A 14,361-nucleotide genomic window follows, 5' to 3' on the forward strand; every position below is an offset into this window, starting at 1 on the left:
AGTATTATCGGGTGGAAAAACATCCAAATACTCACTAACTATTGGAATATCATTGGGGCTTAAGTCTGATTCTGGAGTCACCGTGAGCATTACATAAAAACCTTTATCTTGTGCACAAATAAACCGAGCCATCTGATACGTGTGCTTAATCAGTTCTGACCATGCTACACCTTCAACCGTATTACTAGTTGGCATGTAAATAGTCTTTTCTGCACACCCAATATACACATGATTGGCTGACAACCAGTCCATACCTAATATAACATTAAGTTGCTTCATCGGAAGACACACTAAATCTATATAGTACGTCTTACTAGATACGGTGATGGGACAATTTTCACAAACATAATTCGCGACAATACTTCCGTCAGTGGCCGTGGTTACTTTCATAGGGGGGTTTAATAATGAAGTAGACAACTGAAGAGCTTCAACACATTGAAATGAAATGAAAGAACATGATGCACCACAATCAAATAAAACATTAACAGGATTCTGACCAAGAAAACACGTACCACCAATCAAGTCTTCATTTGCATGTGCCTTCTTACCATCAAGGGAATACACTCTACCTTTACTCATTGTAGTACTCACACCCTTGCCTTTATTTCCTCTGGTTGGACAATCAACCACATAGTGCCCTGACTGCCCGCATGCAAAACAATTATCAGAACCTACCCTGCATACTCCTTGATGAGCCTTACCACACTTCCTACAAGTTGGATAAGTTCTAGGTGAACCTGTGTACTTTCCTCTAGTTGGAGAACCCTTGGGTTTCAGCTTCTCATGGTACTTGTCGACAAAGTTACCTCTGTTTCTTCCACTTGCCCCAGAACCTTCTCTAGCTGCCTTATCAAAACCTCTTTCGGCCTCCAAGCTTTTATGCACCAATTCATCATAATCAGTTACCCTCTGCTGACTTACAACATCATAGAGTTCTCCCCTCAAAGCATGCTTATATTGATTAACCTTCCACATCTCATTACCCGCATACTCATTGTGAGTCGAGTAATAAGATAACTCCTCAAACTTCTTCGTAAAATCTGTCACAGACATATGTCCTTGCCTCAGATGGAGAAATTCCTGTTCCTTCCTAACCATGTATGACAATGGAAGATACTTCTCTTTCATCACTTGCTTGAAATTCTCCCAGTTTAACTCTAACCCATTATTCTCCATTCTACGCCGAGCAGTTTCCCACTAATCAAGCGCTGCACCTCGGAATTGATTCGTTGCGAAAACCACCTTATCTTCCTCGGTACAGTGAACCATCAGAAAGATCTTTTCCATCTGTTTGATCCACCTCTTAGCTTCAGGCGGCTCGCCACTACCATCAAACTCTGGGGGATGGTTCCGGTTAAATTCTCGAAAGGTCGGAATCCCCACAACTAGAGGTGGTGGAGGGGGCTGATGACAAACACCTGGACCGTGCTGCATATTTGCAGCCCACTGCTGCTGAGTCTGAGAATTATGCTGCATTTGCTGCTGCATCATATGCATCATCTGTTGGTTTTGTTGCATCAACTGTGCCCACATCTGAGCTTCAGGCTTAACATTCTCCTCCACATTCGGATTCCCTCTTGGCCGGCCTCGTCCCCTTCGGGCTCCAGACATTTTCGCTCTAACTGTCATATTTAAGTCAAAGTGATCAATTTTAACCAATATAACAACAAGGACAAATATCTTAAACACCAAAAAGAACGACTACTTGAATCGTATTATTAATGACCCAAGGCACGATCTGGAAAGACCTGCTCCGATACCAAATTGTAACGCCTAAATTTGAAAGTGTCTAGAATATTCAAATAAGCGTTAAACTGATATCGGATACATTAATTATACAAATAAATGAAACGACATCCAGTCGGAAGTTTGGTTACAACATCATTCCACAACTGCTATGTTATATTATTACACCAAAAAGTTTGACAAACATAAGGTAAATACAAAACCCATAATTACACATCTCATAATATAACATATGCGTCTTTAATTCACAACAAGCGATTCCACGACGTCACGATCAATCCAAGACTTTTTCCTTACCTTTTCCTTGCGAAACCTGTGAACCTGAACAAATAAGGAGTTGGGTGAGACATAATGTCTCAGTGAGTTCATTCTAGACCTAGGCTAGTGATAACCTCGGGGAAAACCTACGGCTATCACGTGTCTACTTTACAACCTGACAGTTGATTATACGTGTGTGGACTTGTACCTTTGACGGTCGTGCATGCTATATCCGTCTTAGGTCTCTCCTATTTGTTATAGGCTTGCTAACAACATACGTGCCATGGCGGTTAAGGGTTCCTAGAACCGCTTTGCTAAGATACACTAAATGTATCGAAGCCTAAACATGAATTATATCATGGCACAACCTATACCGGACGAATAGGGTAACCTAGGATCGTCCTTGGCAATCCTTAATAACTTGCTCATATCTATTATCATATCATAATCATGCATGAATACATTCATTAAATCATTATGTTAGGGTTGAACAATCAAACATAATCTTGGTTCATTTTACGGAGAGTCCCGGGTGGATTAACCCCGAGTACACTCCCATACATGACCGATGTACGTACATCGGACTCCCTTGGTGTCGTGCGGGTCCCTTGCGGCTTGAACCGTTCCCCTTAGGTCGAGAACCTCTCGTATCCCCCTAACGTGGATAGCGAGAGACATGAACACCTACATCTTGTATTAGTCATAATCTTATGCATACATGAATGATTAATTTATAATCACTTGAGTTAAATTCCTTGAACTTGGATCCTTGATCGATCCTTAGGGTAATACATACAAGTTCATAAGCATAAAAGACATTCATTACCCTTAACATAATTAATCATGATCTACATCCTAGTTCTCAACATCTACGTCGAGGCTCTAGTTCCATTTCCCTCCTTCACTATCACATATGCCCATTCAACTTATCTAATAAACTCCCTCGTATGACATGCTCATTTATGCATAATGAATACTTGCTTAACATTCAAGAAACATTCTTTTGGAAACTATGCCTTGGTGTCTTGAATTGAAGGGTTACCGTTTCAAGATTTGCTCTAAGAAAACCGCCGCGAAACGCCCAAACCACCCATGACGAGCAAAACAAGGAGTATCCCCCATTGTCTGCTCGCCATGGCGAGTAAAATGGTGTGGGAGGCGAGTAGTTACTCGCCTAGGCGAGTTAGGGGCGAGTGGAACCCCCTATTCGCACTTCTAGCTTGTCATGGCGAGTAATAGCTCGCCGTGGCGAGTTATGTCAATTCAGAACATGTAAAAATGACATTTTGAACCCAAAAACCTCAAAGCAAGGCATCCCAAGGCATACCATAGTACTAGAAGTCATATAGAACCTGTAAAACAGCTGTTATGCAAGTATTCACAAGTATAAAGATGCATGGCATAAAAGGGGTAACTTTTCTATACATTAACCCTAGAAAAATATATAGTTTTCTTGCAAGCTTTAACACTCATCCCATGAAATGGAAATACCCTAGAACTCACCTTGAAATAACCTGAGAATATCCACACAACTCCAAGTTCTTGACAACAAACCCTAAGCTCAAAGCCCTAGTTGAAAGATGAAAGTTTGGTGAAGCTTGCTTCCAACTTGTCACCAACAAGCACCAAACCCTACCCTTGCTTCAATTCTAACTTCTTAAAGGATTAAGTGAAGATTAAGGGAGGATCATGAGTAGAAAGAGGTGTAGAGAAGAAAAGAGAAGATTGCTTCAACACTTCACTAACCAAAACCATAAACCCTAACCATCTTATAATTGATTCCAAAGAGAAGAAAAAAGGAAGCAAAAATTGTGGGTTAAGGATGATGATGATGACCAATTTCTAGAGAGAAGGGAGAGCAAAATTTCTATCAAACCCTAGTGAGAGAAAGTGAAGAAGATTGTGTGATAATTTTGGACCAAAAGTCTTTAAATAATCCCTTAGTGCGCAATTACCATAATACCCCTAGTCTTAAACGAGTTTAATCTATCGTTAACAGGTAATTCATCGTATCATAAAAGTGGGATATTACAGCCGAGGTATATGAGAAAGCATGTATAGGTTAGAAACCTTTCATGAATAAGATAATAATGAAAGAAGTAGGTGTCGTGTCTCTTGTGATCCACACTAGGTTGGATCTCAAGGGGTTTCCGCTAGGTGAAACGGGATAAGCTCGTAAGGGGGCCCACACGTCACTGAGGGAGTTCCGATGGATGTACCTTAGATAGGTTTTCATCGGTTAGATAGGGATTGTGCTCGGGTTTACTCCACCCCGGGGATCTCCGTAAAATGAACTCAAATAATGATTGTTGTTCAACGCTAACCTCTAACTTAATTAATGAACTTGGTTATATGAAGTTAGATATGTATATGTTATGTAATAGAGACTTGACGTAGATCGTCGAGAACTAGTATGATAGCATGAACCCCTAAGGATGTCAAGATAGTATATGACGTTAGATACATACAAGTTATAAAGTGCAAGTAAAGAAGATTATGCCGATGACGATCTTAGGTTTCCCTAATCGTCCGGTTTAGGTTTGTGTCATGATTATGGTATGTTAGGCCTCGATGCGTTTAGTTTATCTTGGCATAGCGGTCTTAGGTTCCCTTTTTCCGCCATGACACGTATGATGATAGTAAGACTTATGACAAGTAAGATGAACCTACGACGGATCTAGTGTGCATGACCGTCTAGGATAGCAAGACCACACACGTATAATCAACCGCCAGGTTTTATTGTAGACACATGGTGACCGTAGGTTACCCCCGAGGTTACCTATAGCCTAGGATTAGGTAGAACTCACTGAGACATTATGTCTCATCCCAATACTTATTTGTTTCAGATAAACAGGTTGGATAGCAAGCTAGTAGCCGGATGGATATTTCAGCAGATGCTCGTTCGTACCCACAGTCTGATGATATGGATATCAAGGATGTTTTACTATGTTTTAGACGAGATGTGTTGTATTGATATTGTATGAACGCGTATTGTTGTATATTATATTCATTCGAAGTTTTATTGTTGTAAATTTTAATGTATCCAGTACTAAATATAACGCACATACTAAACTTTCTAGATACGTTTAGTGTGGGTGTTACACAAATCAACCAGGTAGTGATTGTGAAGGGAAGAAAGAGGTGATCAACATCGATTAAAATACTCAACTTCAAAATATTTTAGATGATTTCTTGGTGTCAAATCAAGTTTCATTTGAAAAGTTTGATGTTCAATGTGGTGATCTTGTTGAGAAAGCACATGAGTCTCAGAGAAAGTTGGTTCAGATGGAGACTGAGTGTCACAAGGTTGTGGTGGAAGAAAATCCCAAAGTAAGGAGTGTTGATATTTTCCCAAAGTCTGAACCAACGGGGGTTAATAAAATCACTCGTGTGCAGATGGATGCATGTCCTTCTCTAAGGTGGGAGAGTTCAAATTCTAAAGGTTTAACAGTGGGTGCATGGGAGTATTTGACTCTCTATGCCAAATTCATGGCATTCCTACCAAACAAGAGGAAGAAGAAGGATGATATATTTTTCTATCATTTTTTCCACCCTAACAGTGGTTGAAGCGTCAAGCTCAATGACGTAAAAGAAAGTGCTTGGTGGGAGGCAACCCATCCTTTTCTTATGTTTTTGTTTTTAGTATTTTATTTCTATTGTTGAGTTAAACAATTTGTCTTTAATTTTCATTTTTGGTTGAACTCAGTTGTATCCCCTTATGATGTAATTGAACTTGCACTTGTTTATTATTGATGAATTTGCTTGTTTTATTGACTTTCTCCGGTTTAATAACAAATTTTTGTTCAAGTGGTATTCCAAAAGTTCAAAAAGAGGAGTGACTTGTCTTTCAAAGGCAAAGTGTATGACAGTTAAAGATAGGTAGTCACAACTGCCAGAAATCTAAACACTGTAAGGTTCATGGCCAAATTTTATTTTTCCAATTTACTTAAATAGGGTGTTCCATGCATCTACATTTCTAGAACTTGCATTGTTTCTTTATTGTCGATTGATCTTTTTCATATACACACTGAGGCAAAAGTGCTTGGTCATGTTAGCCTTTTGAAACCTACCCTGATTTTAATTGATATATATATATATATATATATATATATATATATATATATATATCCTTTTTGAAAGCCAATTTGAGCCGGTAGGATTAGATCCTTTTTGTTCGGTGACAAACTACAAATGAAGCCTAGAGACTTTTTAGAATTGAACCCAAAATGTTTGAGTTAGGCAATGTAGAATGTTATTTAACAATAAGTTTGGGGTTGCTATTGGAATTTTCAACCAACTAAGTTTAGGGTGGGGGATACTAGAGAACAAAGAAATAACATTATCATGAACAATATTCCAAAAATGGTGTATTAAAAAAAAATTAGAATGAAAAAGGGACAAAACATTAAAAATCCGAGTAACTTCAAACTCGATTGTCCCAATTGTTACAAGTATTCTCTAGTACCTTCACAAGAATTGTTGTTCCAAAGGTGAATGATGGATTGAATTTGTGCTTTAACTTCCGTAGGAGTGCCTAACTCAAAATTTTGTGTAGCCTACTTATCCAAATATTGTCTTACCATCACCTAAGCCCCGTTATAACCCTTAAAAACCTCAATGTGTGTTGTGATATTGATTTTGATTGACGTTTTGAAACTTTTCAAGTGTATGGTAATATGTAGATTTGCATGTCGACTGTGTGTGAACCCTATTCATTTTGTTGCGTGGAGTTATGAATTGGTGGATGCGTACAAGTCAAACTAGCTCATCTTTAGCTAGTAAGGAGTTGTATTTTTGGGTATGATCGCTTGATAAGGTAATTGTTATTTTACTGTTGATTATCAATATTGCAAGTAGATTCCTTGAGGACAGGGAATGGTTCAAGTTTGGGGTTGCGATGACAGTAAGTCATTTCACTTTTTTAGAGTCTTTTTATGATATTTTGGAGTTCACAAGCAAGCTTAAGCAGCAAGAAAAGCAAGAAAAAGTGTCACGATTATTGAAAAATGTGTCACGATTTGGAAATCTCAAGAAACATGCATTCGACATTGGTGAAAAAGTGCCACGATGGCAAAAACGTGACACGATTATGGAAACCCTAATTTGGGTGGTTTGTTACACAAGGCAGAAACGTGTCACGATTTAAGGAGCAGTTGTTGCCTATTTAAGATGAAGACTGTTCTGAACACAAGGGTTACGAATTCTGGAGAGAGAAAGTGCGATTTGCAGACCTGGAGACTGAAGAAATGGGCGATTTCTTCCAATCTTTACCAGTTTATGTTTGTTTTAATTCTTTCATTGATTATGCAATTTGTGAACTCAATTATGAGTAGCTAAATCTCTTAGAGGTTAGGTTTGAGATGATTCTTTCTAACCCTAATTGATCCATGTTGCTGTGAAACTCTATTTATTGTGAATGACAATCTAGTTTTTATTCAATTCAACTGTTCTAAATGCTTTTTATATCCTGATCAGATATAAACATGATTTAGTGAGAACGAATGACCACTAACCATAGCTTTCGACTTAGACCTAATTGAATTGTTCTAATAAACATGGTTAGTCTAGGAATGGATAATCGTTTTTTAGTGATATTAGGTTAACGTGCTTAAACCTTCAAAGATTTTTAGACCACCTAAGAAATTAGGGGATGTAGTTTGAGAAGAGGGTCCTAACTCAAGGGATTGATTAGGACTATTTTGTTAACTATCATGGAACTTGAAAATCATTTATAAGAATAGGTGCAATATACCAATTAGGGGAGCATAGATGATTTGATAGACCTGATCTCATATCTCTAATACTTTCTAACCAAATCTATATTTTCTAACCGAATCTTTATTTTATGTTATTTAATTTCATGCAATCAAATCAAATCTATAAAAATCATATTTTGTAACCGAATCCTAAATATTTACTTTATTGCTAAATTGAGATTAACGCAGTCCTCGTGGATACGAACTTATTTTTATTACTTCGATGCATTTTTAGTACACTTGCTAAAAGTCTATCAACTACCACTCCTGCATCACACACAGGTATTATATGCACAATCCCTATTCTACGAAAACCTGATGCTTTCATTCTTGATTCAGGAGCCACAGACCATGTATGTCACTCTTTAAAACAATTTCAATGCATGAAGAAAGTTGCACCCATAAACATCAAATTACCTTATGGTTCCATTGTTTCAACAAATTTGATAGGCACAATATTTTTTACCTCTGATTTTTATCTCACTGATGTGCTATTTTTCCAACAATTTTCTTTTAATCTCATATTTATTCCTAAACTAACCAGAAATATACACTGCACATTCCTTTTTGATGATACAAGGTGTTTGATACAGGCCAAGCATTCCTAGAAGATGATTGGTGCAGCTGAGTTGGAAGATGGATTGTATCTGCTTAAGACACCTTTAGCTAGTATAGTGCATACTCCTAATCTTCACTGTATCACTGATGTCAAAACTATGAATTTGAATAAAGAATGTACACTATGGAATATGCGTTTTGGTCATGCTTCACATGACAAGTTGATTGAAATAAAGAAAAAATTTCCATGTGTTTCCACTGATAATTCTTCTGATCCTTGAGATATTTGTTTTTATGCTAAACAAAAAAAATCTTCCTTTTTCTTTAAGCTCTCATAAATCTAGCAAAATTTTTGATTTAATCCATATGGATATTTGGGGCCCTCTAGCTCTTACCTCAATGTTTGGTTTCAAATACTTTCTTTCCATTGTTGATGACAAAAGTAGATTCACTTGGGTTTATCCAATGAAACTTAAGTCTGAAGCTGCTTCCATCATAAAATGTTTTATTAGTCTTGTTTAAACTCAGTTTAATTAAAAAATAAAAACCATCAGAACAGATAATGCTCACGAATTTATATTAAAAGATTTTTACAATGCCACGGGCATATTACACGAAAATTCTTGTGTCAGCACCCCTCAACAAAATGGCATAGTGGAAAGAAAACATCAACATATACTTGGTGTTGCTAGATCTCTTTTATTTGAAGCAAATCTGCCAAAAACTTTTGGGGCTCATGCCATTGGTCATGCTGTACAGATTATCAATAGATTACCTACACCCTTCATATCTCAAAAGTGTCCTTTTCAAGTTGTGTATGATCATTTACCTGATATTAGTTCCCTCAAGGTGTTTGAATCCTTATGCTTTGCTTTTACTCTTCAAGCTAATAGACATAAACTGGATTCTAGGTCAAGAAAATGCGTTTACTTAGGGTACAAGCAGGGTGTTAAAGGTCATATTATGTTTGATTTACTTATTAAGGTAATTTTTATCTCTGGAGATGTTAATTTTTGAACATATTTTCCCATATCAATCAACTGTGTCATCTGATAATGCATCTAAACCTGCATATTACATTTCTTCACAGTCTTTATTTGATGACAGTATTTCGGGTCATAATCATACTCAATATCATTCACTCCCACATCATGCATCCTTAAATAATTCATCATACATTCATTCTACATCCTCACCACCATTATTAAGTACTCCCAATAATAATACATCTGAGTCAACTGCATCTCATTCTAATCATTCTTCTGACTCCACAATGCATTCATCAAATAATGATCCACCAAAAAATCACACTCCCATCATCAGAAAGTCTTCATTGTAACTTGCTCAACAATACAATTCATCCTCCATCCCTTCTTGCTTCATCATCATCTGCTGAATCTTGTAAGTACCCTTTATCTTCATGTTTGACTTATCAACATCTCTCTTCTGCACACAAACACTTTGCCTATCTCTATCCTCCATCCCTAAACCTACAAACTATGATGATGCAATGTGTGATGAAAATTGGAAAAATGCTGTCAAAGTGGAGTTAGAGGCATTGAACAAGAACAATACATGGAAATTAACTTCGCTGCCCGCTCATAAGAAAGCTATTGGTTGCAAATAGATTTTCAAACTTAAGCTTCATGATAATGGCACCATTGAGAGATATAAGGCCATACTTGTTGCAGAAGGTTTCACACAGACATAAGATATTGATTATATGGACACATTCAGTCCAGTGGTAAAGATGACAACCATTAGAGTTCTTCTTTCCATTGCTGCTTCCCAAAATTAGTCTCTTTACCAGCTAGATGTCAATACTGCATTTCTTCATGGTGACCTCAATGAAGAAGTGTACATGCAACCCCTTCTGGTCTTATTCTATCTGCTCCTAATCAAGTTTGTAAGCTACAAAGATCTCTATATGGATTGAAACAGGCAAGCAGACAATGGAACACCAAACTCACTGAAACACTGATTTCTTCAGGCTATACACAGTCCAAAGCTGATTACTCTCTGTTTACTATGAAATCTACGAATGGTTTCATCGTCATTTTGGTGTATGTAGATGATTTGGTCTTAGGGGGGACTGATACTACAGAGATCCCACAAATTAAGACCCAATTGGAAAAGAAAATCAGTATTAAAGATTTAGGAGTTCTAAAATACTTTATAGGGTTTGAAGTTGCAAGATCACAAGCTGGAATAACTTTGTGCCAGAGAAAGTATACTCTAGATTTGTTACAAGATGCAGGTCTCTTAAGCTCAAAGCCTTGTCCCACTCCTATGCAGCCATAACTTCAATTACACAAAACATCTGGAGAACCTTTATCTGAATCAACCACATATAGAAGGCTCATTGGTAGAATACTATACTTAACCCACCCCATACCAGAAATAGCCTATGTTGTGAGTAAATTGAGTCAATTCTTAGATGCTCCCACCACTGAGCATATGCTTGCAGGGTTACATGTCCTCAAGTTTCTTAAAAATAATCCTGGCCAAGGGTTATTCTTCAGTTCTCCTTCATCTCTGACACTGAAAGGTTTTTCTGATTCAGATTGGGGAGCATGTCAAGACACCAGAAGATCTACAACTGGTTTTTGTTTCTTCCTTGGTAAATTTCTTATAAGCTGGAAAAGCAAAAAGCAATATGTAGTCTCAAGATCTTCTTCAGAAGATGAGTATAGGGCTCTTGCTCAAGCTACTTGTGAAGGACAATGGCTTCTCTACTTGTTGCCGGATTTTCTCACACCTCATTCATCACCTATCATTCTCTATTGTGACAACAAATCAACTTTAAATATAGCAACAAATCATGTTTTTCATGAGAGAACAAAACACATAGAGATGGATTGTCATGTGGCTAGAGACAAAGTGCAAGAAGGCATCATTCATTTACTACTGGTCTCCTCAAAAGAACAAGTAGCTGATATATTTACAAAATCATTGCATCCTGGTCCTTTCAATAATCTTCAGAGCAAGCTTGGCACAATTAACATCTATTACAGCTTGAGGGGGGATGTTAAAGATAGTGAAGAATGAGATGGTTACTATTACTTGAGCAGCAAGTTTCATTGTGTAACTAATTTGTAGCTTAATCATTACAGCTGTAATAGTTAGTTATTAGTTAGTTACTTAAGAGTTAAGTAATCATAGTTGAGTTAGTATATTAGAATACTCTATATATACATATGTGTATAGTTCAACTGTATAGACAGATTTTATATGAGAAATACCCAGAGTCTTCTTTTGCTCCTTCTTCTTCCTCTTGCACATTGCAAGCTTGTTTTACACTTTCATGGAGTTTGAGATTATCCTTTAGCAATGAGGATGAGAGAGATAGAGACATGAAGGACAACAAAGATCTAAATTCGTAGGAAGCATAGATAAATATAAGATCCCAAGACCAAAAATAAAAGAAAGATCACGTGAACATTTTATTGAATTATTGAAAGCCATCGGATTAAGTAAAATGAAGGGACAGGATTTAATGTCACAATCCATTTTGACACTTTGCTGCCAATTAATTCTGTCCCTATAGATAAATATTAAGCATCAAAGATAAATAATGTTAAATTAATTTAAACATTATATGGAGCTTCAGCTGCTTCTACTGGAGGTTCAGCTTCTACTGGAGTAATATCTTGTGCTCTAGATGCACAATCATTCCAAACTTGATCACTCCTTTCCCAAATTGAAATTATGTTTTTCTTGAATTTAGGAGATGACAGAAAATATTTCACCAGACCATCATGACAGCGTTTTCCCACATCATTCACAAGATTTAAACAACATACATTGCTATAAGTTGTATTACCAAAAAATACAGTAGAAAATATCTCCTCACCACAAATTGGGTATAACTTAGTTGCACAATCAGTCAAATACTTCTCATACGAAGACAATGGCCCTTCTGCATAAATATATTCAGTAGGGGATCCAATTGGTGGATCGGTAACATCATCAGAAAGCCCAGTTTGGACTAACAAAAGAAAACTAGCTATAAATACCAACATGAGGCAAACAGTGTGGGATGCAGCCATGTCTTATTATATATAGAGTTTTTTTTGTGACAGATATTATCTAAATGCTTTGGTGATGACTGCTCAAGGGAAAAGCTATATTTATAGTTTCAAACAACAAACATTTGCCTTAAGTCGATTCTGAAAACGCTAACCACCAAAATCAAAATTATTAATGTTTGTAAGTTTCTTTTTTTCTTTTATGAGAATCTTGTAAGTTTCTAAAACACAGTATGCATGTTACAACTTTAATTCATTAAAACAAGGAAAATGCTAACAAGTTTCCTTGCATCTCTGTTATCTATTCTTGATTGTGTGCCCCGTAGATGTTCCTCTCGGGTTGCTGATCTATATGTTGCGGCTGTAGTGCACACCTTGCACACTATTTGGCTATCTCGTAACACTGTGCGGTTCTCCTTGAATAAGGCTCCGATTCATGTTGCTAAGAGTCGTATTCACTTGTGGCTTGCTTTGAGTGGGAACAAGTCGAATGGTAATTGTTTGGCAATGGATGCTCATTTTCTTGATTCCCTTGCGGTCTCCCCACACCACCGTCGAGTAAAGGAAATTATTTTGGTTAATTGGAAAGCTCCCACCGCCCCTTGGTTGAAAGTTAATACGGATAGTTCAGTCATTGGAATTCATGCTGCTTGTGGTGGTCTTTTCCAGGATCACCTTGGTACTTTTCTGGGAGCCTTTACCTGTAATTTAGGCAACGCTTCGGTCTTTCATTCTGAGGTTATGGGTTTTCTTTTTGCTATCAAATTTGCTGCCCATCATGGTTAGAGGAATTTATGGATTGAGAGTGACTCCACTAGTGCTATGGGCATATTTAAAAATTTATCTTTGGTCCCGATTTTGCCTCGTAATAGATGGATTAATGCATGTAATCTCGACGTCCAGGTTATCTCATCACATATATACCGGGAAGGAAATTGTTGTGCTGATATGCTAGCTAGTATGGGTCATTCAGTGCAGGATTCTGTTTGGCTGTCTGAACTTCCCCATGCCCTTCATTTTCATTTCTTTAGAGACAAATGTGGTCTGCCTTCTTACAGATTTCCACAGTCTGTTCTTTCGCTTTGCCTTTTCTTTTCTTCTTTGTTTGAGGGTTTTGGTCTAGTCCCTCCTCTTGTATTTTTTTTCTTCCCCTTTTTCTTAATAAAACTGGTTTAGAGCCCCGACGTTGGCCGGGTTAGATATTAAATAAGTTTGTGTACACGAATGCACGTGTAAGTTTATTAAATTGAATTTATTTAAATTTAGAATTATAATAATATCTTAAAAATAAATATAAATGGTGAGATGAATGTCCATTGCAAGAATAAAAAGTGTAACAAAATCAATAATGAATTAGTCCAAGTGCTAAGAGTTTGTGTCTCTTTAAACATGTGGTCATGGGTTTGTTTCGTGGCTCATGCGTATGGGAAAAAAATTTGATTGAAAGGGAAGAACCCACCTTTTGTGCCCCACCGATTCATGATGGAGATTAATCATCTCTAACGATGGTGGAATTTGTGAACCTATATCATGGTTACCCAAAAAAAAAGTATAACGAATAAATAGACAAAAGACATATAAATTAAATCCTTAAAAAAAATTATACGGCTTCACAATGGTTATATTTTTCTAAAATATTTTATATTCATATGAAGTTGGTTTAAATTTATGGTTGGTTATTAGAAATTAAGATACTTTTCATCTCACAACATATTTCGATTGATATTTTTTTTATAATAACAAAGATTGATAGTTTGTAACATTGCCGCTTCACACAATGCATTGAATTTTAATCCCCTAGAATATCACCAATAACAAAATTAAATAAATATTAACATAGAAAAATAATTAAGTTAATGTGAAATCATGTTAGTAAAAGTTCACGAAGAAAAAAATTTGATGCATGCTCTATCATTCATAAAAATCGCATCGATTAAATATATGTGATCTCTTTAAAATCTGGCGTTCTTCACATTCTAATGATCCTAATCTTAAGTCTCCATATTCTATATTTA

At 36.7% G+C, this 14,361-nt stretch overlaps 1 protein-coding gene across 1 annotated transcript; it reads right to left on the reverse strand.

Annotated features, from left to right (window-relative positions):
• Positions 1–11,905: 11,905 nt before the first annotated feature.
• Positions 11,906–12,367, reverse strand: LOC146955397 (uncharacterized). The gene has a single exon (XM_085748355.1). The coding sequence runs from the start codon at positions 12,365–12,367 to the stop codon at positions 11,906–11,908; it is 462 nt and encodes a 153-aa protein (XP_085604481.1).
• Between the last annotated feature and the right edge of the window lie 1,994 nt (positions 12,368–14,361).

This window comes from Medicago sativa, chromosome 1 (genome assembly GCF_051527215.1).
Source record: "Medicago sativa cultivar Bolivia chromosome 1, Bolivia_mono, whole genome shotgun sequence".
Classification (NCBI taxonomy): Eukaryota; Viridiplantae; Streptophyta; class Magnoliopsida; order Fabales; family Fabaceae; genus Medicago; species Medicago sativa.